Below are 27,269 nucleotides of genomic sequence, written 5' to 3'. Positions count from 1 at the left end.
CCCTATTTGTAATGTATTTCAATGTCTGCCTTCCCCTTTTGACAGTTAACTCCTTATGGGCAGGAAACATGTCTACCAACTCTATTGCACTGTACTCTCTCAAGGACTCAGTAAAATGCTCTGGGCACAGCAGGCACTCAATAATACCATTTATTGATTGTCGAAGGCAGCTGAGATGCATTGGAGGATTAGGGTGGAGTAGAATCCGTTGGATTCAGCAGGAAGGTCACCACTGACCTTGGAGAGAGTTGTTTCTGAAGAGTGGCGGGGGTGGAACCAGATTTCAGGGGGATGAGAAGAGAAAGATGTAAAATCCATCTCTAGACTGCAAGCTCATTATGGGCAGTTCTGTTGTACTGCACACTCCCAAGTGCTTAGTACAGTGCTCTGCACAGAATAAGCGCTCAATAAATACCACTGACTAGTTCTCAGTCCTGAAGGCTCAGGCCGAAGGCTCATTCCACTACCCTCTGACACAAAGATCCCTCGGGAAGCCTGGATGAGTTTGGTCTGGGAGTTCCAAGGACAGTTTGGTTCAGCTCTGGAGCACAGTGCTCTGCACACAGTAAGCGCTCAATAAATACAACTGAATGAATGACAGCTTCGGGGAACCCGGTGATGACTTTAGGACCACCGAATGAGACAGAACCCTGTCCCTTGCTACAGGAAATCTCCTTTCTGGATACCTCAAAACGGAGAAAGACCCCCAAAGCAGTAATCCTCTGCTGTAAAGGTGGCACCCGAAAGGAAAGACATTGATAGACATTTTGTTCAGAAACAGAATTCCAGGTTATTAGACAAATTTTACTTGCTCCCTGCCTGAACTACTAAAATTAGATCATTTGCTTCATTTCCTTGCTTCTCTATTTTGTTGATGTAAAGAACCTGGAATTGAATTTATTCCACCACTCTCAATCAAGGCACTAGTTAATGCCTTTAATTAATAAACGACCCAGTCCCTGACAATGGTTTCCCTTCCTGTTCATTCAGCCAAGTTATACAAAACTCCCTGCTGAGGAGGCATAAAAGTTGATTTAATTGTTGCTTTTTACATTACCAAACCCTCTCCTTCCTTAAAAGGAAATGTGTCAGCCTCAACTAGTCTCCTTCGGTTAGGAAAATGCTGTTCTGTAGACAAGTACAGGAAGAATTATTATGAGAACCTACTTATTTTAGGGCAACCGTGCAATTTGGAGGTGGTGAAAGGTGATTGGTAGGCAAGTGTTCAAAATCAAAGTTAGGATGCTCAAAGTTTTTCCAAGATGCAGTGGTAGCAATCCAGGAAAGAAGGTGGGAAGAGGATCCAAGGAGAGAAAGGCAGAAATCCTCCCCACACAACAGTTCGGAGAAAAGAGGGGCAAATATGGGTTAGGGAAGCGGTGTGTCCTAGTGGAAAGGGCATGGGCCTGGGAGCGAGAGGACCTGGATTCTAATCCTGGCTCTTTCACTTGTCTGCTGTGTGACCTTGGGCAAGATACACACACACACCCCTCTCTCCCCCGCGCCCTCCTGCCCCCTTGATATGTCTGAGCCTCACAGTTGTCCACAGTAATGTTGAGGCACCTCCTCCCCAAGTCACCGTTCCAGGTCTCCGAACGCTGGGACGGCCAAGCCGATAGGCCTCTCGATGGCCTAAATCAGGGCGATTCCCGAGAGCAGGCCACCCAGGTGGAATTCTGAGATGGCTTTAATTAGCCCGCATTTGGCAGATAAAAATGGCATCCTGAGGAAGGTGCTCCCAGGCCCAGCCAGGGGCTTCGTTCTCCTGCCGGGGCCGCCCCTCTGAAGGGCAGCACCTGGACTAGTGGATAGAACATGAGCCTGGGCGTCAGAAGGTCACGTGTTCTAATCCTAGCTCCGCTTCTTGTCTGCTGTGTGACCCTGGACAAGTCACTTCACTTCTCTGAGCCTCAGTTGCTTCATCTGTAAAATGGGGATTGAGGCTGTGAGCCCCACGTGAGACAGGGACTGAGTCCAACCGATTTGCTGGCAATAATAACAGTAATTATTATTACTATTGTTGTGGCATTTGTTAAAGCGCTTATTGTGTGCCAGGCACTGTACTAAGCGCTGGGATGGATACAAGCAATTAGTGTTGGACACAGTCCCTGACCCACATGGGACTCACGGTTTCACTCCCTATTTTCCAGATGAGGTAACTGAGGCACAGAGAAGTTAAGTGACTTGCCCAAGGTCACACCGCAGACAGGTGGCAGAGCCGGGCTTAATACCCATGAACCTCTCGCTTCCCCCAGAGCTTAGAACAGTGTCTGGCATATAGTAAAGCACTTAAATATCATTATTATTATAGTTGTTTGCTTTGGCTGCAGGCTGACTTCATATCATTTTCTGATTCGTTTCTTAGATTGTGAAGCCTGTGGGGGGGGAAAAAATGGTCTCTGCATCAGGAGACGCCTCGAAGCTCTTCAAAAAATGTATTGCTATCCTTGTGGTCTTCTGCAATAGCAATAGGATAGCAATACATTTTTTGAAGAGCTTCCTTCTCCTTTAACTCACATTCACATGCTTGAACAAGCTGCTTGGATTCTGGAAGGCCCCCGCTTTTTTTCCCAGCAGTATTTCTGTCACTGGTCCATGCTAAAATATTGATTAAACACGGTCTCCAGGGGCTGAGTGACCACACTGTTCTTTCCTTTTCCCCTGAAGACTGTAAGCTCCTGGTGGTCAGGGATCACTTCTACCAACCCTACTGTACTGTACTTTCCCAATAATAATAATAATTACGGTATTTGTTAAGCACTTAGAACAGTGCCTGGCATGTAGTAAGTGCTCCCAAGAGAAGCAGCGTGGCCTAGTGGGCAGAGCAAGGGACTTGGAGTCAGAAGGTCATGGGTTCTAATCCCAGCTCTGCCACGTGTCTGCTGTGTGACCTTTGCAAGTCACTTCACTTCTCTGGGCCTCAGTTACCTCATCTGTATAATGGGGATTAAGACTGTGAGCCCCGCATGGGACAGGGACTGTGTCCAACCAACCTGATTAGCTTGGCTCTACTCCAGCACTTAGTATAGTATCTGAAATGTAGTAAGTGCTTAATAAGTACCATTAAACAAATGCAAACACTCAATAAATACCACTGATTGATTTGAACCCATGTCAGTGTTTTCTCCTGGTGAAGCCAGAACTATCTTTTGCATGTCTAATAAACACGACATCCTTGAGTACTCCTGACCTGGCAGACTGGAGATGTGTTGTCACAATATGAGAATGAATCAAGAACCCATTCCAATATTGTTGGCTAATTCGTGGTATGATAGCCAAAGCCAAAGCTCACACACTGAGCTTCTTTGGCTTCTGACGAGAGCGCCAAGACAGGGCCAGCACAAATCTCAGTCTGCTAGCCATAAGATGATGGTCAGACAGCATGGACGATTCTCTCAAAATGTGTTACCACGACATCCTGTCTATCATATTGCCTTATGACCAACTATTAGATGCCAATGATGGGAGTGAGAATGGATCCAGATGGTTTTGTATTCTGTGCCAGTTGGAACAGAGTATCTGAGAGAACTGATTGCTCTCTCAAACACACACACGCACACACACACACGTTAAAACAGTGCCATCATGGGCAGGGAATCTGTATACCAACTCTGCGATTTTGCACTCTTCCAAGCACTTAGTACAGTGCTCTGCATACAGTATGAGCTCAATAAATATGATTGTTTGGGGTCTGTTATGCACACCTAATCTGTTAGGTCAGACTCAAGATCACAACCAACTCTGGCAAGCAAGTATCCTAGAAGGATACACTTATTTTTATGTAAGATCACAAAGTGACATTAAGTTCTTCGAAAAGTGCTCCTTTTTATCATCAGAGTGGGATAGAGGGGGAGCACATACCCTAATGATTATCAGGCAGAGCACAAGCATCAAACAATTGTCAATTCCTCTTGGAATTCAACTGAATGTTTTGACAAAAGGCATCTTGATCCCAAAGTCAGCCCCAGCCAGCTGCTGCTCGTGAAGAAGCTTGCCCAGCCAAATAAAAAATAAAAAGCATCCACTACCAACTTCCCCCAATCAAGATTCATCAGACAGTCGTGTCCCTCTCTGTCACTAAATCGACACCACGTCTGTTCAGGAGCACTCAAGCGATGCTTACTATTCACTGCTCGGAACAATTATCGTTGCCTGGCAGTACACAGCATTTCAAGGAGTGGCAATGGGAAATCTATATTGCATTGGTTTCTTACTGCAGAGGTGGATGAACTGTTGCCTGGCCCTGCTGATGTGTGAGTGAAAGCAAGTGATTTTTAGGGATCGTTTCCCCCCCACACCCTCACCAACTCTATAAAATGAACTACTCTGCCACGGAAGAAGTAAAAGGGCCTCACCATCTCCTCCGATGGACAATGAAAGACCGTTACTCTCACATCTTCTGAAAGCAAGTTCATGATCACGGGCCTCAAGCCGATCTGCTGCCTATTCCCATCACCACAGGGCTCTTGATAAGCAGGTTTCAGTTCTGAGCATCAGTGGGAAGGAAATGATTGGTCTGCTAGTGGTTCTCATTCCCGCTACTCGCTGGGACACTAAATACAACAAGAGAGTAGTCAGAACAGCCGGTAGAAAGCTCAAAAAGGCACAGAAAAGATTTCCACACAGGTCCCCTATTAGGTTGAAGTGACCCCAGCATGATGAAAAGGATGTGCCATTACTGCGGACGCCGCGGTCATCACTATGGTCTTCACTGTCTATGTTTGCCAGGTGTTTTCTGGATTTCTGTGGAGATCTCGCACCTTGTAAAATGTACTTGGTAGTTCTCTGGAAAACTCACACCACTGATGACATAGGCTGAGCAGTCGGTCCTCCTTGCCCCGTAATAATAATAATAATAATAATGGCATTTGTTAAGCGCTTACTATGTGCCAAGCCCTGTACTAAGTGCTGGGGTAGATACAAGGTAATCAGGTTGTCCCACATGGGGCTCACAGTCTTAATCCCCATTTTACAGATGATGTAACAGGTACTGAGAAGTCAAGTGGCTTGCCCAAGGTCACACAGCAGACAAGTGGTGGAGCCAGGATTAGAACCCACGTCCATTGACACTCAAGCCCATGCTCTTTCCACTAAGCCATGCTGCTTCTCAAATCAATGGTATTTATTGAGCGCTCACTGCACACATTGTACTAAGCACTTGGGAGACAACAAAACAATGGAGTTAGTAGACAGGTTCCCTGTCCACAAGGAGCTTAAAGTTTAGAGGGGGGAGACAGACATTTATATAAATCAATTACTGCTACATACCTAAGTGCTGTGTATGCGGTGAGTGTTCTGTACCTTGTCAAGCAAGCTGTAAAATCTAGCATGAGGCAATTTTATTAAAATGTTTTTTTCTGAGGAGCGTGGCTGCACTTTTCACTATTACTACAGCAGTTTTTAATCATCAAGAAAAAGCATTCCAAAGGGGGCCCTGCTTTGCCTGAAACAGAAAACTGCAACATTTGGTGAGGAAAAAAAAAACTGAATGGGCTCCTATTTGAAGTACTTTCTAAAATGCATTAAAAAGTGTGCCCTTCCAAAACAACATGTTGATTAGAAAGTCAGATACCCCTTCTGCTCCATGACTCATGCCTAACCCTGAAATCTCATTCCCAACAAAACATGCCCAAGGAGATACTGTTACAGTATTTTGCAATGATCACAGCACCTTCAGATTCTTAAAAGGCCTCACACATGCTGAGTTCATCAATCAACCCTGCAAGGCTAATGTAGTTGGTTAGTAATTAAATCTTGGATAATCCCCAAATTTGTACCCTGGAATCTTTTGCTTCTAGATGGGGTTAAACAAAAAAAAAATGATTTTGTTTGATAACATTGTTTCTGCCAAACGGTCTGACTTAGGTGGATCTGCAAATCCATCTTAATTCTGACAGCTAGCTTGAGTTAATTTAATGCATATGTGAATTGCCAATATTTCCCGGGTCATCAATACGATAAGATGCATTTTGGAGTGTGATATCTGGTAGGTGTGATCCTCTTTTAACTGTGTCTGGTTGTTGTTTAAGGTTTTTTGGTGGGGGTTTTTTGTGGGGCAGGGGGGAGAAGGGTGCAGAGGATGGCCCACTCTGTAAACAGTCTGGAATTTCCTGGGGTCCTGAAATCTGTGATTGACTTTTACTAATCTCTTTTACAAGGATCATCATTCTCCTCATTCCAACAGTAGAGCCCAAAGTTGCAATATGATTGCATTTTAGATTGATGCAGGAATCCAATTCCCCAAACTAAGCATGGCTACCTCAACACTAAGTATGCCAACCAAAAATTGGGATGTAGAGCACTTTAGTCATCTGTGCCATTGGCAGCCACTGGAAAAAGAGAAATAATCCTGAAGTGCTGTACTAAGTGCTTGGGAGAGTACAATACAACACAGTTGGTAGACAGAGTTCCTGCTCAGAACAAAATTTAAAGTCTAGAGGGGGAGACAGACATTAAGATAAATAAATTACAGATAAGTACATAAGTGCTTTGGGGCTGAGGGAGGGATGAGCAAAGCTTATAAATCCATGTGCAAGGGGATGCAGAAGCGGGTGGGAAAAGATGAAATGAGGGCTTAGTCAGGGAAGGCCTTTTGGAGGAGATGTGCCCTCAATAAGGCTTTGGAGGTGGGGGGGACAGATCATCTGTCGGGTATGATGAGGGAGGACATTCCAGGCCAGAGGCAGGATGTGGGCAAGGTCGGCAGCAAGATATGAGAAGATATGATATATGATATGATATATGAGAAGTAGCATTGCCTAGTGGATAGAGCACAGGCCTGGGACTCGGAAGGCCCTGAGTTCTTAGCCCACAGTCACACAGCGGACAGTTGTCAGAGCCGGGATTTGAACCCCTGACATCTGACTCCAAAGCCTGGGCTCTTTCCATCTGAGCCACACTGCTTCTCATCTATATGTCAAATCTATATGTTTCCAACTTGTACTTCCCAAGCGCTTAGTACAGTGCTCCGCACACAGTAAGCGCTCAATACGATTGAATGAATGACTCCCCACAGCACATATGTATCTATCTGTATATATCTGTAATTTATTGTTTTATCTGTTTGTATTAATGTCTGTCTCCCCCTCTAGACCGTGAGCTCATCGTTGGGTAGGGACTGTCTCTATATGTTTCCAACTTGTACTTCCCAAGTGCTTATTACAGTGCTCCGCACACAGTAAGTGCTCAATAAATACGACTGAATGAATGACTCCCCATAGCACATATGTATCTATCTGTATATATCTGTAATTTATTGTTTTATCTATTTGTATTAATGTCTGTCTCCCCCTCTAGAGCGTGAGCTCGTTGTTGGGTAGGAACCATCTCTATGTTTCCAACTTATACTTCCCAAGCACTTAGTACAGTGCTCCGCACACAGTAAGCGCTCAATAAATACGACTGAATGAATGACTCCCCACAGCACATATGTATCTATCTGTATCTATCTGTAATTTATTGTTGTCTCTATTTGTATTAATGTCTGCCTCCCCGTCTAGACCATGAGCTCATTGTCGGGTAGGGACCGTCTCTATATGTTTCCATCTTGTACTTCCCAAGCGCTTAGTACAGTGCTCCGCACACAGTAAGCGCTCGATAAATACAACTGAATGAATGAATGAATCCCAGCTCTGCCACTTGTCGTTTGTAATGACCTTGGGCAAATCACTTCACTTCTCTGGGTCTCAGTTACCTCATTTGTAAAATGGGGAGTGAGACTGAGAGCCCCGCATGGGACAGGGACTGTGTCCAACCCAATTTGCCTGTATCCACCCCAGCGCTTAGAAGAGTGCCTGGCACGTAGAAAGTGCTTAAGAAATACCACCATTATTATAAAGGGTGTTAGAGGGTATGGACATTTAGCACTAAGGGAGGGATGGTTCTGGTAGGTGAACCGGGTGAGGAATGATAGTTTGGGGCAGGCAGAGAGAATTTAGAGTGGAGAGGTATCTATGGAAGACACTGGGCAGAAAAAGGGAGTGAAAAAATTGTGGACAGTAAGAGTTACAAAGTTATGGTTGGACAGTGGAAAAGATCCATGTTGGAAGGAGATGGTGAGGGGAGAAAGGACCATATCCTTTCCATAAATGTCATATAATTAAACAAAGACTTTGATTTATGGCTTATTTTAGACTCAGGTTACCAAGTTTTGCTCAAAAAGGTAGATCCTATTTCTGCTACCTGGTAAATAGGTCTTCTGCCATCATTTCCAAACTGCGTCATTTGACGTATTTTCACGTCCTCATCCTACTTGCTATTATTTCATTTCACCACACCATTCAGCAGTTTTTCAGCCTCTCTGTCATCCAGGAGGGGATCTCCACACTTTTAGGCAGGGAACTCGAGGCCAAGTCACACTTGATGATGGGATACCAAGCAAGCGCTTAGTACAGTGCTCAAGCGCTTAGTACAGTGCTCTGCACATAGTAAGCGCTCAATAAATACGATTGATGATGACACGGTGCCACAGAGTTCCCCGAAGAATTCCAGGGGAGGCTGAATCCACTGGAAGGTCCAAGGACTTGGGCCCCACAATCTCACCCAACCGAACATTTCCAATTGGTTCTACCACTATAGAGAAGAGACGCAAACCAAAAACCTGATACAGCCAAGACCGGCAGGTCAAAAATAATTCCTATACCTGCAATCGTGAGCCGGGAGACATTCCTCGGGAGGGGAGAACCGCAGCAGCAAGCGAGGGTCCAGGAAGACGATGTCTCCGAAAAGAGGGCTAGAGCAGCGTTTCCCACCTCCCCAAGGAAAGAAGAACCACGAGCCAAATCTCTTTGGCCACACCTCTAAAAGAGCTTGGGACTGGATTCATTGAAGTCCCCCGCTCCTCTTTGAACAGTGCTTGGCACATAGTAAACACTTAACAAATACCATCATCATCATCAAACCAGTTCCAGATCTGGGCCGAGGGAAGGCAGCTTTGGGGTGGCAATTTCTTGGGGTCAAGAGAGGCTTCCAGGTCAGAGATGTTTTGAGAAATTAATAAAGCTAAGTGAGGTGTTCCATGCCTGCCTTTGAGCGTTCCACTTTCCTCACACATCACTCTTTCCCATTCAACCACCTTTCGCGGTACAAGTAGCACTCCCACATTCCCTTTTGGTCTCCAATTGGAGGTACAGCAGTTGGGGGCCCAGTTCAGAGAGGGCACACGGAGCTACTCTGTTCCACGGCCACAAACCACCCTGGCCTCCCAATAATAATAATAATGTTGGCATTTGCTTAACGCTTACTATATGCCCTGGGGTGGACACAAGCAAACTGGGTTGGGCATAATCCCTGTCCCACATGGGGCTCACATTTTCAAATCCCATTTTATAGATAAGGTACCTGAGGCACAGAGACATAATGTGACTTGACCGCGGTCACGCAGCCGAACCGGGATTAGAACCCATGACCTTCTGACTCCCGGGCCTGTGTTCTATTCCACTGGGCCATGCTGCTTCTCAGTGAATACCCCAAAGTCTAGTAGTGGGGAAGGTGATTGTTCCACTCAGTCAATCCATGGTATTTGTTGAGAGCCCACTAGGTGTACTAAGCGCTTGGGAGAGTACTGTACAATGGAGTAGGCATTCCCTGCCCACAACAAGCTTACAGTCCAGTCTAGAGGGCACAGTAGGATCTGCTGCTGAGTAGGGCCATCAGAGACACACTGTTCTATCTGTAGTTGGACTGCAGGCATACCCCAACCGACCGTCTGGCAAGAGTTGCTGTTGGCTTCAGGGGGACTGGCAAGACAGCGCAGGTGACTCGGCCCAAACTGAAAAACAGTTCACACAACGGTTCTGATTGAGCGCTTGCTGGGTGTGCAGCACTGTGCAGGAAGTACAGGCTGCGACTGGTGAGCTATATCCGTGCGGTACAAAAAACAAATCCAAGAGACTTGTACAAAAAAGCACCTAACCGTTGTGTCACGGAACATCAGAACCCTGTATGAAGATGAAGAGTTCCCGACCTACAAGACGAACAGCTCTAAGGGCAGATGAACTGACCAGGCAGAGAGTCAATATCACAGCACAAGCAAGCCAAGACTGCTGGTTAAAGGGAAAACTGCCGGAGGTGGGTGCTGAATACTTTCCTCTTCAGAAAGACACCTAGCAGGGGTTGGAGGAAATCCTGAAGAGAGAGCCGGAGTATTTCAACGTTCTCCTCAAGACACCTTCTACTGCTGAAAATAAGGCCCGAAACGCCATTCCAAAACTTCCAAAGACACGGCATATGTCCCAACTACTGGAGAAGTCGCCGCAGCGGTTAGAGCCTTGGAAAAACCGTCAATCACCTCGCCCCTATCCTGGGGCCTGCTCAGACTCTTACCCAAGATCTTCCTCAACATACAGCCCACTGAGCAGATGACTCAGGATCTCAAAGAAGTCACCCTCATTACCATCACCAAGGAGATAAAAGATCAGATCGTGGCCATTGCTGGAACTTCTCATTACTGTCTTCTGTCGGCAAGAATTTGAGGCAGAAGGCTCCTGGCTCTTGCTACCTACCATCAATGCCCAAGCACCCCCAGAATCACAACGTGGTTTCAGACCACAGCGGGCAGGATGTTTGCTGAGCGCTAGATTCAGGAAAATACAGGAAACAGCACTGAGACTGGGCCCATTGTCATAGGCCATAGGAAAGCACTGGATATTAATTACCAGGAGATCTGGACTCTGGAAATCATGATGAATTTCACCGTAAGTGGGTGGCTTCTTTGAGTACTACAGACAACTAAATATATGGCGCCTCCTCTAAGCCCTAGAGCGGCACTGTTACCATTTCTGGGGTGACTCCATCTCAGTAAACCTCTCCACCCTGGATCTGCGTTTCCCTACAACGCAACTGGTGGTGTTCCAAGGCCAGAGGAAAGGGGCCTGCAAGGCCAGGGACCTCTGCAACACGTCGTGTATTGCAGGAGCCCCACAAACTGGAGTTGATAAGGGACATGAAGCACTCCACGAAAACTCAAGAAATTCGAACTGAGAAAATTTGACTCTACCAACACCACCACCACCACCTCTCTAGCCAGGTTTTCCGCACTGCTACTTGCTTTGCCATCCCATTTGGGAGGCGATCACCCCAAGTCATCACCCATCCTTTGCGAGGGTCCCATCTAGCAATTGTTCAGCAGCAAGCAACACTTCAATGATGACAGGCTGGCTACGTGTTAGGACTGAACACATGGTAGTAATCTTCTCTTGCCATTAAGTGTTAAGATTGGCTCTTAGGTGCTTTCAGGGAAGCAGCGAGGCAAAGTGGAAAGAGCGTGGACGTGAGAGTCAGGGGACCTGGGTTCTAATCCTGGCTCCATCACTCGTCTGCTGCTGTGTTACCCTGGGCAAGTCACTTCACTTCTTGATGCCTCAGTTTCCTCATCTGCCAAATGGGGGGAGTCAATACCTGGTCTTCCTCCTACTTCGACCGTGAGCCCCTTGTGGGAAGGGGACTGTGTCCAGTCTGATTAACTTAACAATAACTGTGGTATTTGTTCAATCGTTCAATCGTATTTATTGAGCGCTTACTCTGTGCAGAGCACTTTACTAAGCACTGGGGAAAATACAAGATATCTGGGCCCCACATGGGGCTCACAGGATAAGTAGGAGGGAGACCAGGCACTGAATTTCCATTTTGCAGCTGAACAAAGGAAACTGAGGCACCAAGAAGTTAAGCGACTTGCCCAAGGTCGCACAGCAGACATAGCTGGGATTAGAACCCAGGTCCTCTGATTCCCAGGTCTGTGGCTTTCCCACTAAGACACACTGCTTCTACCTAACCTGTATCTACCCCAGTGCTTAGAACAGTGTTTGACACATAGCACTGAACAAGTATCGTTATCATTATTATGTCATAAAAATGTTCAAGAAACAAATCCAGGTCTGTCAGCCACATAGAAAATTGGGCACCTCCTATGGAACTCTGTAGACTAGCAGGCCGCAACCTGCTTGTGTAGATGAGCCGAACCAAATGAAACTTTTGAGCAGTGTGCAATGAGCCAATTGTACAGTTGAAATGGACATTAACACAGCTTACGTCGTTGTGAATCTAACCATTTAAAATACTGCACCACCCCCTTCTGCTTTAAATGCCGATTATTTTTTGAATTTAAAAAAAGAAAAACAAGGTGGAGGCTCGCTCTCCACCGATACGCATAGAATCGAGCTGGTTTTGGGCAGGGAACATGTCCGCTAATTCTGTTGTATTGTTTTCTCCCAAGCGCTCTGCACACAGTGCTCAATAAAGAAGATTAATTGAATCAATCTCACTCAAATCGAATATCAACTACTCCTAATAGCTTTTCAAACTATCTGCCCATTGCAAAAGTGTACTTAACCTTTTGAAAGTTATCAGATGGATAGGTCTGGAAAAGGAAATCTTATGTACCAGTGCACACAGCATGAGTGGTAGCATCGACTTCTTCCATACTATCCTATCGATGAATTTCAGTGGACCAAATCCAAACACAGTAAATATAACGCTACTCCCATCTGATCCTACCCTCAAGCTGACAGCCGCATTTCTCCCTGTAATAGTTTCAAGTATGCATTTGCTTGGAAGCAAGTGTAGAAACTCAATTTACTTTACCCAGGTCATAAAACTTGTACAGATTTACTATTCTATGTATTTTGTTAATGATGTGCATCTAGCTTTATTTCTGTTTATTCTGATGACTTGACACCTCTCCACATGTTTTGTTTTGTTGTCTGTCTCCCCCTTCTAGACTGTGAGCCCATTGTTGGGTAGGGACCGTCTCTATATGTTGCCAACTTGTACTTCCCAAGCGCTTAGTACAGTGCTCTGCACACCGTAAGCGCTCAATAAATACGATTGAATGAATGAATGAGTGAACACTAATGGACGGCAACAACTTTACTACCAAACAAAAACAGGTAGGACTCCAAGTCAGTGACCTAGAGGGGAAAGGTCTTCTATACCAATCCCAAATTTCAGGGACATATTTTGGCTATTCTAGGGGGAAGGCATATATCAGTCTCCTGCCCAGGTTCAATCAGCTCAGGGTTAGCTGATAATAATAATAATAATAATAATAATAATAATAATAATAATAACGGTATTTGTTATGCACTTACTGTGTGCCAAGCACTGTTCTAAGTGTTGAGGCAGATACAAGCTAATCAGGTTGCACACAGTCCCTGTCCCTCACAGGGCTCACAGTTTTACTCCCTATTTTACAAATATGGCAACTGAAGCACAGAAAAGTGAAGTGACTTGTCCAAGGTCACACAGCAGACACGTGACAGAGCTGGGATTAGAATCCCACCTCCTCTGACCCCCAGGCCTGTGTTCTGTCCAATTGGCCATGCTGCTTCTGCGAAAAGTGGATCTCAATGTCAAGTTGAACTTTAAAAATTACGCTGTCAATAGAAATGAATGCACTTATTTTCGGTTTTAAAGAAATTATGGTTATAGAAAATAGCCTTGGAGGTATTTTTTCAAATGAATTTTATTAAACTTCAATGTTCAACTGCTAAGCTATGTACTGATTTTGGTTTTTCCACTTTGGATTAAAAAATTACACAACTCCTGGGTAACAGACTGTGATACCACCAAGCATGAATATAGAATATTGGGCTGGTGATTTTCTCATTCTGAGAAACTGGGAATATGCTAGTGGCTTGATTTCATGAAAGCTTATTTACATTTAAAAACACACTCTAGTCACATAAAGCTGCTTTTCTCCTTTAAAATGGGTTTGTACTGGAAAAGATCATATTAGAACATGAGATAGTAATTTGAAATATTGCATTTTGATTTTTTTTTTTTACATGTCCAATTTTGTGCTTTGGGTTGCTGATAGGCTTTGAAGTAACTGGGTTTATTTGGAGATCAATTTTCTTAAGAGTGTTGATATAATTTTTGATTGAGGCAGGTAGTTAAAATGCTCACTAGATAAATGATTTATAAATCCTTATGACTATGGAAAAGCTAGTTGCCTCGACTAAAATACTTTATTTTTTCTGTCACAATTTGTTTACCTGTACCCCTGTTTATAAGTGAAGTAAAGACTAGGCTTCTTGAAGTACATTAAATAACTCAATAAATTTGAATATTAAAAACAGTTTCTGGTCCCTTAAAGATGCTTATAGGAGGGATGAGTTTCTCGGAAGCGAAGCCGAAAATCGTTGAAATATGGAACTGGGCAACCCCATGTAGACAATAATTTACAACTATTTTATAAAAAGAACAAAACAAACGTACTTGCAATATCTGAAGTCCACATCAAACACAACTGGAGGGGAATCAGTCAGATAGCAGGCCCCTTGTGGGACAAGGACTTCATCCATTAAAAAGGCATGTTTTTATAAACACTGGTTGAGTAGTCAAAAGACTGAATTTTCTTTTACACTGTAATTGGTCCAACCTTTAAAAAAACCTGAACAAATGACACATACCCCTATCAATCAATTAGTCAATGGTACTGAGCACTTACTATGTGCAGAGCACTGTACTAAGTAAGCACTTGGGAGAGTACAACAGAATTAGTAGACACGCTCCCCGCCTACAAAGAGTTTACAGTCTAGAAAACTGCTTTCCTTCTATTTAGCACCCCTGCTTTTCTTCCATTTAGCACAGCTGAGTTATCAGGCAAAAACTCCTCACCCTGGGCTTCAAGGCTGTCCATCACCTCGCCCCCTCCTACCTCACCTCCCTTCTCTCCTTCTACAGCCCACCCCGCACCCTCCGCTCCTCTGCCGCTAATCTCCTCAACGTACCTCGTTCTCGCCTGTCCCGTCATCGACCCCCAGCCCACATCATCCCCCAGGCCTGGAATGCCCTCCCTCTGCCCATCCGCCAAGCTAGCTCTCTTCCTCCCTTCAAGGCCCTACTGAGAGCTCACTTCCTCCAGGAGGCCTTCCCAGACTGAGCCCCCTCCTTCCTCTCTCCCTCCTCCCCCTCCCCCACGCCTTACCTCCTTCCCCTCCCCACAGCACCTGTATATATGTTTGTACGTATTTATTACTCTATTTATTTTATTTGTACATATTTATTCTATTTATTTCATTTTGTTAATATGTTTTGTTTTGTTCTCTGTCTCCCCCTTCTAGACTGTGAGCCCACTGTTGGGTAGGGGCCATCTCTATGTTGCTAACTTGTACTTCCCAAGCGCTTAGTACAGTGCTCTGCACACAGTAAGCGCTCAATAAATACGATTGAATGAATGAATACCTTCCCCTCCCCGTTCAATACTATAATAATAATAATAGTGTGTGTTAAATGCTTATTACATGCCAGACACTGTACTAAGCAATGAGGTGGACCAAGCAAATCAGGTTGGACACAGTCCCTGCCCCGCATGGAGTTCAGTCTTAATCCCCATTTTACCGATGAGCTAACAGAGACACAGGGAAGTGAAATGACTTGCCCAAGGCCACACAGCAGACAGGTGGCGGAGCCGGGATTAGAACCCGTGACCTTCTGACCCCCAGGCCCGTGCTCTTTCCACTAGGCCACGCTGCTTCTCATTCCTCCCACTTGGTATCACTCTGTGCTCAAGTGGAATATTTGGCAAAGCACTTACAGATCCAAAATAGCCCACTATTCTACCTAGGGAGATAGACTGTAATCAAGCAAAGCTCTACCTTAATCAATCAATCAATCAATCGTATTTATTGAGCGCTTACTGTGTGCAGAGCACTGTACTAAGTGCTTGGGAAGTACAAGTTGGCAACATATAGAGACAGTCCCTACCCAACAGTGGGCTCACAGTCTAGAAGGGGGAGACAGAGAACAAAACCAAACTTATTAACAAAATAAAATAAATAGAAAATACCTGGGGATTCATAGCATGGGGAAAGCGTCTGAAGCCTACTTAAAATACATATAAACCTTCATAATTTTGTTTTTTAAAAAATCCAGCCCAACAAAATGTCAAATGGAAATGTTAATCATAAAGTGGATGAGGCTTGAAAACTTGTAATATGAAGTAGCTATTCCGTTTTAAAAGAATTTTAAGGAGGATAGCTCGTATCTTTCTCCAGTAATGCATTCCGATGTCAAAACTTTTTTTCTTTCAGATAACTTAAACCCCCCTGCTGTACCTTAAAGCCATTTTCTCCTGTCTTGTCCTCACACATCTGGTATCCAACCATTATATATGGTAATGGTCTTCAACTTTATCAACTTCATCGCTATCCCCTAAAACCACTACTTTTCTCTCTGTCTTTCAAATTGTGAAACCCACAAACGAACACAATGGCATGCTCCGGTAAAAATCTAACAGTGCAGCAGATAATGGAAACCGTACGTAGGATGGAAATACTGCCTGGACGTCGGTTGGAAATACTGCCTGGCAATTCTAACATGCGGACTGCATACCAGTTTCCTTCCCACCGTATCGCGCCTGCTTTTGGAAGGGCAGTGCTACCTACGCTGACATGTTCGGTTTGTGGCCCATTAAGATCCCTTGGCACCATTTCTCCATTTTGCATTTTTACAGTTTGGCTTTCCACCCATGTGAGTTACCTCAAATTTGTCCTCCACATGTAGAGTGACCAGAGGTTAAAGAAGAGTAACAGAGACTCATCTCTCAAGGAATCATCATATCGTGCTAGAATTCTGCTCAGGTCAGGTTTTCCAGAACCTGATTCAATGTTCACCCAGCCAACAGGTGCAGAACAGCTTGGCGGGGGGGGGGGGGGGGGGGGGGGGGGGGAAGAGATCAATTTTATTCCAGAAGCCTAGTGGGAAAAGCATGGGCCTGAGAGTAAAGGATCAGTCTCGACTCCACCAATTGCCCGCTGTGTGATCTTGGGCAAGTCACTTAACTTCTCTTAATTTCCCCACCTGTGAAATGGGGACTAAATATTCACTCATTCATTCAATTGTATTTATTGAGGGCTTACTGTGTGCACAGCACTGTACTAAGCGCTTGGGAAGTACAAGTTGGCAACATATGGAGACGGTTCCTACCCAACAACGGGCTCACAATCTAGAAGGAGGAGACAGATAAACAAAACAAAACATGTGGTCAGGTGTCACGTCATCAGAATAAATAGAAGTACAGCTAGATGCTCATCATTGACAAAATAAATAGAATATCTGTTCTTCTTCCCCCTTAGACTGTGAGTCCTGGGTGGGTCAGACCTCATTATCTGGCAGGTAGCACTGAAATATCACAATTAATATTATCATTATTATTTTGCTTGAGCAGCAAGGCCGACGTTTCTACAGGACCACTGTTCTTTATGTCTGCTCAGTAGCGAGCAACCTAATCTGTTAACCGCTCCCGAACGATCTTGGCTCAGGCAGCATGGCAAACACGAATATGTACTTCCTTTAAGTGAGATAACGTCAAAACAAAGAAATAACATGTAAATCCCCATTTAATCTTCTTCCTTCCCCTTACGCTTACATGCAGCCAGGAGGACAGGAGAGGGGAGTCCGGCCAAGCCAGCCCAGAGCCATCTGGGTTTGGCCATATGCCAACCTGACCTGGCTCCACTGGCTTGAGGCCTGTGAAAAGCTTTTTGTCACACCGCTGTCTCCCACCATGGGACACAGTTCCTCTACCCCGCTAGCAATGATAAGTCAATCGATCAACTGCACTTATCGAGCGCTTCCTGTGTGTCGAGCACTGTATTAAGCACTTACGCGGGGTTGGCAAATACGTCCCCTATCCATAACGATACTACTGACTAGAGGGCAAGACAGACACTAAAATAAGATACAGATACTGGCTTAAGTGGTGTGTGGCTAAGGGAAGGGGTGAATCTCAAGTGCTTAAAGGGTACAGATCCAAATGCACAGGCGACACAGAAGGGAGAGAGAGTAGGAGAAATGCAGGCTTAGTCTGGGAAGGCCTGCTGGAGGAAATAAGCCTTTAATAAGGCTTCGAAGGTGGGGAGAGTGATGGTCTGTCAGACATGAAGCGGTGAAGGAGTTCCAGGAGGGAGGGAAGATGTGGGCAAGGGATCTGCGGCGAGTTAGACAAGATCGGGGTTCGGCGAATACGTTGGCGTTAGAGGAGCAAAGTGCGTGGGCTGGGTTCTAGTACGAAATCAGCGAAGTGCGGTAGAAGCGGGAGAGCTGAGTGCTTAAAAGCCGAGGGCAAGCCGCAGTGGAAGCGGATGGACGGCCGACAGAGGTTCTCGAGGAACAGGGAGACTTGGACTGCGTTTTCTTTGAAAAAGAATCCAGGCAGCAGTGAAGTAAGGACCAGCGGGAAGAGACAGGAGGCAGGGAGGCCAGCGAGAAGGCTCTTCCTGGGCTCAACCTGAGGCTACTGTGGAACATGACACCTACTTGTTTTTTTCCACATAGTGTTATTAAACATAGAAGGAACAATCTGGCACCAAACCAGAGACACGGCTCTTCTTTACAGGCAGGCAGTAACATCTCTTTCACATAAGTGCAATCTGGTAATTATTACACTGAGACACTGAGCAGTCAAAAGCAGAACTCATCCCAATTAGGACTAATTTTCTTCCGAAGAAAGATTCACCCACAGTTTTTTTGGCACCTTTGCTTGTCTCTAACTCACATTAATTTCAAGGGGAATTTTGCATATCCAGGATAGGCAAGTCCAAGTCCTGAAAGGTGGGGGCTACGAGTGAATGCTAATCACCCATCAGTGAACAAGAATTTGAATCCCACAATACACCATTAATACCCCCATCAAAGAACATTCCTGGAGTTAGGAAAACAATAAGACTGTGGGAAAATTTACCAGTACATCAATTTGATAATCCTATAATTCTAAATTTCCAGAAAATAATCAAATGATCACTTTCCATAGTTTCCTCAACTATACATCCGTAAACACTTCAAGGAGTCCTTATAAGTTCAAGGACGCACCTAGTCACAATTAAGTCTTCCCCAATTCTGTCTCCCCTTTCCCAACCCCCCTGATTCCACTCTGGTTTCCCCTTTTTGCTCTAATCTGATCTCTTCCTTCCAGGTTTTTTCCAAACATCTCCAAGAACTTTGGTACTCTCTCACTCTGAGATAATGCTGCAAAGTTTGGCCTGGGCTGACTAAGCACTTGCCCTTGAAGCATCTTGACCAACACTAACAGCGATTAAAGCCGCTTCTATTCAATCTAAGTAAGATCTAGATTAGCATTGTTAGTGGAAGCTTCTCACCTGTTAGGAACAAGGAGTTGTTTCCATACTAGGATGTAAAAAGTGACAATGAAGAGTACTGTATTTTTCATATGCACACAGAATTTGAAACATTGAATTGGTTGTTCATGTAACTACATTGCAATTAAGTGACTGTTCAATCTATTGCTATTCTTCAGGTCCATTTTGCTGCATTTTGTAAATGCATGAATGAATTTCACATTATCATCTTTGGGAAGCCTCCTGCCTCCATCTCCTCACACTCTCTGGACTGGAATCTCATTGTGGGAAGGGAATGTGTCTGTTATACTGTACTCTCCCAACCACTTAGAACAGTGCTCTGCACAAAGCGCTCAAGAAATACGACTGACCGACTCTCCCCCCTTGAAACTCCCTCCTCACATCAGACAGACCACAACTCTCCCCTCTAAAAATCCCGCCTTCCCCCGCAAGCTCTCCCTGATTTATTCCCCAACACCCTTAGCTACGTCGCCCATTCCGCCACTTACAAACGTATTACCGATCACATATATATATATAGATGTTTACTCAAAATAAATATTTTTATGTTCGGCTCCCTCACTGGAGTTTCAACCCCTTGGGGGCAGGGAACGCGTCACTTCATTATTCTGTACTTCCCAAGCACCTACTACAGTGCACCACACCACAAGGATGCTCAATAAATGCTAGTATTCAGTCATTCACATTTACTGAGCACTTACTGTTTACTAAGCACTTGGTAAAGTACAATAACAATAAACAGTGACTTTCCCTGCCCACAATGAGCTCACAGTCTAGAGTGGGGGAGACAGACATTAATAAGTTACAGATATACAGATAGAACAGTGCTTCACACACAGTAAGCACTTAACAAATACCATTATTATCATATATATTTATCTATATGCATATACTAGTACTACCAGGGCTTAGATTTTTCACATTTTGAGGGCAAGAATCATGCCTACTAATTCTCTTGTACTCTGCCAAGCTCTTAGTACAGACGCTCAGCATAGAGTAAGCACTCGATAAACACTATCAACAGTTTCAATCAATTTTCATGAAACCGATAAAAAAATGCATTCATTCATTGAACCGTATGGAGCTCTTAGTGCGTGCAAGGCACTGTACTAAGTGCTTAGGAGAGTACAACAATAAACAGACACACTCCATGCCCACAATGAGCTTACAGTCTAGAGGGGGCGAAAGACGTTAACAGAAATAAATTACAGGCTACAAGTTATGTGCTGCGCTCTTGCTCACCTACTTTCTTGTTGTCTCCACTCTCCGGCTGAAATAAGACTGATTGGGACGTGAGTGAGTGAGTGACACTGGGCCAGCCATTAGCACTAGAATCAATTCCTCTGCAGAGGAGGCTGATCTGTTGTTCCTGACGGGAGCCTCTATCATCGTTGTCGTCAAGGTCACGTAGATGTCAAGGCCGTACAAATCCACTCTATCGTTAATTTACTTTCACGTCTGTCTCCTCAACTAGACTGTAAACTCCTTGAGGGTGTTGGCTCCTCCATAAATACAATACACACAGAGATGTATCAGTGATATGTACTGAGCACGTACTGAATGCTGGGAACTGTATCAAGTGGAACAAAAGGAGTCACACACAAATTCCTTGCCTTCAAGGATGTGCCAGTTTAATGGGAGCAGACAAAAAATGATTCACCCATAGTGAGTGAATGCCAGAGGAAGAAGTAGTATTAATTACCTACAGATGAACCAGTAGAATGGACAGAACAATATATAGTATATATGTATCTACAGCTAGATAGGCATGCATGTATATCTAGACTGCAAACTCCTTGTGGGCAGGAAACGGGTCTAACAACTCTGTTCTGTAGCGCTCTCCCAAGTGCTTAGGTTCATTGCTCTGCACACAGAAAGTGGTCACTAAATATAACTGACAGAGTCAGCACTCAATCGGTTCACCCCCTCTTACCTTACCTAACTAATCTCTTACTACAGCCCCGCCTGCACGCTTTGCTTCTCTAGGGCCATCTTACTCACTGTGCCCCAATCTCACTTACTTCACTGGCAACCACTTTCCCACATCCTCCCTCTACCCTGGAGCTCCCTACCCGTCCATATACGCCAGACCACCACTCTCCCCACCTTCAGAGCATTATGAAGGTCTCATATCCTCCAAGAGGCCTTCACCAATTAAGCCCTCTTTTCCCCCGGCCCCTTCTCCCTCTATCATCGACGCACTTGGGCCTGTGTCCTTTGGGCATTTGAACCCAACCCCACAGCGCTTACGTATGTATCTTTAAATTATACATTATTATTTATTTATATTAATGTCTGCTCCCCCCTCTAGGGAACGGGTCTGCCAACTGTATTGCACTGTACTCTCCCAAGCAGTATAGTGCTCTGCACATAGAGCTTAACACTGATAATAACAATAATGAAGGTACTTGTTAAGCACTTTCTATGTGCCAAGCACTGTTCTAAGTGCTGGGGTGGATACAAGGTAATCGGGTTGGACACATTCCCTGTCCCACAGGGGGCTCACAGTCTTAATCCCCATTTACAGATGAGGTAACCGATGTACTGAGGAGTTCGGCAACTTACCCAAAGCCATGCAAAAGGCATGTGGCGGAGCCAGGATTAGAACCCAGGACCTCTAAGTCCCAGGCCCGGGCTCTTTCCACTAGGCCACGCCGCTTCTAACGATGACGCTGCTGAAATAACACATATCCATAAGTGCTGTGGGGTGACTATCAAGTGCTTAAGGGGGTCAGATCCAAGCGCACTGGTAACACCTAAGGGGCAGGGAGAAGGGGAAATGAGGGCTTAGTCAGGGAAGGCCTCTCGAAGGAGTGCCATTTTAAGTAGTTTGCCGTTTTAAATGATGACAGGATGGCAGTAATGATGATGGGGCTCTGGAGAAGGGGATTCAACTGCAACGATGCAGTCGGTCACTTACTAGTATAAGAAATGGAACTGACCGATTCCTGACCGTGAGCGGCTTACTAACTGATGAGGAGCTTATAACCCAAGTCCATAAACGTGTACCTACCCCCGTCCTGCCCCGATCCGAATAGGCCGATACCCCCACACGCCCCCGGCGTTCCTACTGCAGGTGTGGGATGCAAAGTATTCATGCCCCCGGTAGAAGTGACTGGTTGTAAACCAGTTCGAGTCTTGTCCGTGGGCCCCATGAAGTGTCCCTTGGCAACCCCAATTCGGCCCCTGGGGTGGATTTTGCCACTCCCTCAGCAAATCTCTGAAGATCCTCTCCCCGAGAATCCTGGAGCCCATCAGTGGAGAGGGGGAAGGCAGCTGCGAGCGTGGCGCTTTTCTTGGTGGCAACAGGAGGGTCTGAGTGCGGGAGTGGCTTCTAGCGCCGGTCCGATGGACACGGAGCGTGCCGGGAGGAAACCCAGAGTCGCCCTTTGGACCAGGAGGTGGCTGGGCACGCAGCACTCCCTCGGCCTCTCTCCCCGGTCCGGTGGACACGGAGCGTGCCGGGAGGTAAACAAACAGAGTCGCCCTTTGGGCCAGGAGGTCGCTTGGCGAGCAGCATACGCTCGCTCCCTCCCATCCGGCGCCTTTCCTGCTTGGCCTTCCGGCACCTAGTGTGACGGAGAAGAGGAGTCCTTGCCGTGTCCCAGCTCCACCCCAGGCCCACCCACCCCCCGGGGCCCAGCTCCAGCCCTCCCCGTCCTCAGTCCAGGTTATTCCAGGGCAGCCTGAGGCTCGCTCCAAGGACCGGGCCATGGCTCTCCATCACCTCGCCCCCACCTTCCTCACCTCCCTTCTCTCCTTTTACAGCCCACCCCGCACCCTCCGCTCCTCTGCCGCTAATCTCCTCACCGTTAGGCCTCGTTCTCGCCTGTCCCGCCGTCGACCCCCGGCCCACGTCATCTCCCGGGCCTGGAATGCCCTCCCTCTGCCCATCTGCCAAACTAGCTCTCTTCCTCCCTTCAAGGCCCTACTGAGAGCTCACCTCCTCCAGGAGGCCTTCCCAGACTAAGCCCCTTCCTTCCTCTCCCCCTCGTCCCCCTCTCCACCCCCCATCTTACCTCCTTCCCTTTCCCACGGCACCTGTACATATGTATATATGTTTGTACATATTTATTACTCTATTCATTTTACTTGTACATATCTATTCTATTTATTTTATTTTGTTAGTATGTTTGGTTTTGTTCTCTGTCTCCCCCTTTTAGACTGTGAGCCCACTGTTGGGTAGGGACTGTCTCTATGTGTTGCCAACTTGTACTTCCCAAGCGCTTAGTACAGTGCTCTGCACGCAGTAAGCGCTCAATAAATACGATTGATTGATTGATTGAGACTCGTGTCGGCCACGTGGATGCTTTGCACCGACCACTCTTTGCCACCCAAGAATCTACACTAGAAGCAGTGGGGGTGGACACGGATAAGCTGGGATAAGCCGGGGGTCCTTCCACAGCTCAGGGAGACACGGTGGCCCCCCTCCCCGGGAGGGGGTGGCAGCCAGGTCCACTGTAGTAACCGCCCTCCTGGCTCCGTCCAGAACCTGCCCCAAACCCACAGACACGCTCCACACTGAACCCATGGGTTGTCCCATGGATTTCTGGCCGCTTCCACCTCAGCCCTCCCCCACCTGAAACAGAAACGGCTTTCCCAAACCTACTCCTCCAGGGAATGACTACAGCCATTCGTTCATTCAACCGTATTGAGCGCTTGGGAAGTGCAAATCGGCAACGTACGGGAGACGGTCCCTACCCAACAATGGGCCATGCCTTTGGAGCTGCAGCAAGAGAAGAGTTCATTTATTTTCTCCCATTGGGACTTGAATTTAGCCAGGAGGGTCTTTCTTCGAGAAGCCGTGTGGCTTAGCGGAAAGAGCCCGGGGGCTCGGGAGGCAGAGGTCGTGGGTTCTAATCCTGGCTCCGCCACTTGACAGCTGTGTGACTTTGGGCACGTCCCTTCACTTCGCCGTGGCTCACTCACCTCATCCGTAAAAGGGGGACTAAAGACTGGGAGCCCCACGTGGGACAACGTGATTACCTTGTATTTACCCCAGCGCTTGGCACTTAGTAAGCGCTTAACAAATACCATCATCACTATCATTATTATTATTGTTTATTAAACTGCAATCAGTTAAAAAAAAATAGTTCCAAAGAGAGCCATACCCCTTTACGGTCAAGTAGGCAAAGATTAGATTGATCAGGATGCTTTATGAAGAACACATTACATTCTTTCCACAAAACAAATTGCAACCAATATTCCAGTTGACTGTCAGAGGGGCTCGGCCTTACACACACTTTGGAAACCTTTCTCCTGTTGAAAGAACTACATTTTATTTTTATTTTTTCCTGAACGAAGCCTTCTGCCTTACGCGGCTCGAAAGATAACCGAGGGCACGTTTAACGAGTTCTGTAGGAAGAGATGATTTGTGGAGAACTTCCTCAAAATACCCTATACAAATCCTAACGGGAGGAAATGTCAAGTGAACCATATTAGCGTGTCTACTTTACAATTTAGAGTCTGGACGGCGGCATAAGGCTTTTATTAACTGCGGGTCCCTCACCCTTCCACCGCACTTGAAGAGAAGGGCCACAGGTAAGACCGGGCTGAAATTCCAATCACGAACAAAGACGGCCCCATCACATCACGGCAAAAAGCGGAAAAACCCAGATCCTTCCCACCGTCGACACTTTTCCAACGCGTTAAATGGCAGGTTTTCCTCTCCGAGCAGACGGTCGCACCCCGGCTCCCCTTTTCCCCAGCTCCTATCTCTCTGGGCCAGGGCTCCAAAATGCTCACCGGCTGCAACCTGGGCAGGGGGGACCTTAGTCCTTTTATTCTGTTTTTACGGAAAGAGAAGGATGTTGCTGTTTGGATCGTCTGTCTCCTCCTGGCCGCCTTTGGGAGCCGTACGGGGAAAGGGGGAGCATCCCTGGAGGGGGGGAGAGCATACCGGGGGGGGGAAAAGGGGAGCATCCCGTGGGGGGGAAAAAGGGGAGCATCCCGGGGGGGGGGAAGGGGGACATCCTTTTGTTGCTAATTTGTACTTCCCAAGCGCTTAGTACAGTGCTCTGCACATAGTAAGCGCTCAATAAATACGATTGATGATGATGATCCCGGGGGGGAAGGGGAGCATCCCAGGGGGGGGGGGAAAAGGGGGCATCCCGGGGTGGGGGGGGGGGAAGGGGAGCATCCCGGGGGAGAAAAGGGGAGCATCCCGGGGGAGAAAAGGGGAGCATCCCGGGGGGGGGGGGGCGGAAAGGGGACCATCCCGGGGGAGAAAAGGGGACCATCCCGGGGGAGAAAAGGGGAGCATCCCGGGGGAGAAAAGGGGAGCATCCCGGGGGGGGGGGGGGAAGGGGACCATCCCGGGGGGGGGGGAGAAGGGGAGCAACCCGGGGGGGGGGAGAAGGGGAGCATCCCGGGGGGGGGAAGGGGAACATCCCGGGGGGGGGGGGGGGAAGGGGAACATCCCGGGGGGGGGGGGAGAAGGGGAGCATCCCGGGGGGGGGGGAGAAGGGGAGCATCCCGGGGGGGGGGGAGAAGGGGACCATCCCGGGGGGGGGGGAGAAGGGGAGCATCCCGGGGGGGTGGGAGAAGGGGAGCATCCCGGGGGGGGGAAAAGGGGAACATCCCGGGGGGGAAAAAGGGGAACATCCCGGGGGGGAAAAAGGGGAACATCCCGGGGGGGGGGGGAAGGGGAGCATCCCGGGGGGGAAAGGGGGAGCATCCCGGGGGGGGGAAAAGGGGAGCATCCCGGGGAGGGAAAGGGGGAGCATCCCGGGGAGGGAAAGGGGGAGCATCCCGGGGGGGAAAGGGGGAGCATCCCGGGGGTGGGGGGGACCCGCCCCCTCGGAGACCCCGGGGGGACAATAGGATGGAGGTAGAGGACAAGAAGGCCGCCGGTGTCCATCCTGTAGGAACAACCGCCAACCGCCTCAACAAGCCGTTTTCCGCTGGGCCGGCCGGCCGGCCTCCCCGCTAACCGAGAATCATTCATCTTACGAGCCGAGGACGGCCCCAGCGCGCCTATTCCACCCCCCTTTTTTTTTATATTTTTCCCCCCCGCTGCCCGTTTGCGGTTCGCAGGGGGGCACAGACGGTTTCTTTTCCTGGATGGGGGGGGAAAAAAAGCCGAAAACGGGTCTGCGTTGCGGAGGCGGGCTGGGGGGCCCTCCCGCCCTCCCGCGCCCGGTCCGCCGGCCGGCCGGCCGGCCCTTTGGCTCACCTGCGGGGGTGGCCCCGAAGACTCGCACGACGGGCACCTTGGCGACGGGCGCCCGGCTGAGGGGCGACAGGCGGCTATCGAGCCCCCGCAGCGGGCTGCCCATGTAGTAGTCGGCCGTCACGATCCGCAGCGAAAACATGTTCGCCGCTCCCGGCCCCCCGCCCCCCCCGGCCCGGTCCCGCTCACGGCCGGAGGGGGGCCCGGAGGGGGGGGGGGTCCCGGGGACACCACCCCGCGGGGGGCGGGGGGGGGGCGGCCGGGCCTACGGGGGCTGCGGGGGCCGGGGCAGCCGCGGGGGGGACCGGGGGAGGAGCGGGGACCGCTGCGGGCGGCGGGGACGGCGGGCTCCTGGCTCCCCGGCAGCGGCTCTTGTTGCCATGATGATGATGTCACGGACGCAACCACTTGGGGGAGGGGCGGCGGCGGGGGCGGGGGGGGGGAGGGAGAGGGGGAGGGAGGACCGTCTCGGCCGTCGGGCGGGGTCCCCGGGGGCGGGGGCTGCGGAGCGCCGATGTCACGGATGGGGCCGCCCGCGCCGCTCGCACGGGATTGGCGGAGGAGGCCGCGGCGCTGCTTCGGCTCCGTCCGCCATTTCGGCCCCTGCTCGGCGGCGGCGCCCCCTGTCGGTCGTCCCTTGACTGCTGGTCCCCGGAGGGAGTCCGAGCGGCCCCGCCTCCTCCGCTGGGGCGTCCACCACACAGCCCGCTGCGTCGGCGCGCCCCCGGCGCCCAGCACACTGCCCCGGCCGCACTCCCTCCCTCATCATCATCATCATCAATCGTATTTACTGAGCGCTTACTAAGGAGGAGCAGCGTGGAACAGTGGAAAGAGCCCGGGCTTTGGAGTCAGAGGTCATGGGTTCGAATCCCGACTCCACCACGTCTGCTGTGTGACCTTGGGCAAGTCACTTAACTTCTCTGAGCCTCAGTTACCTCATCTGTAAAATGGCGATTAAGACTGTGAGCCCCACGTGGGACAACTTGATCACCTTGTAACCC

At 48.1% G+C, this 27,269-nt stretch overlaps 1 protein-coding gene across 1 annotated transcript in view; it reads right to left on the bottom strand.

The window, feature by feature from the left end:
* The window catches only part of REV3L (REV3 like, DNA directed polymerase zeta catalytic subunit), a 226,776-nt gene extending 200,366 nt beyond the window's left edge, over positions 1 to 26,410 (bottom strand). Inside the window, exon 1 of the mRNA XM_038761479.1 lies at positions 26,272 to 26,410. Coding sequence (XP_038617407.1) covers positions 26,272 to 26,410 — 139 coding nt within the window. The remainder of the gene's footprint in view (positions 1 to 26,271) is intronic.
* Between the last annotated feature and the right edge of the window lie 859 nt (positions 26,411 to 27,269).

The sequence above is a fragment of the Tachyglossus aculeatus genome, chromosome 19 (assembly GCF_015852505.1).
Source record: "Tachyglossus aculeatus isolate mTacAcu1 chromosome 19, mTacAcu1.pri, whole genome shotgun sequence".
NCBI lineage: Eukaryota > Metazoa > Chordata > Mammalia > Monotremata > Tachyglossidae > Tachyglossus > Tachyglossus aculeatus.
This window is presented reverse-complemented; position numbering and strand designations above follow the sequence as displayed.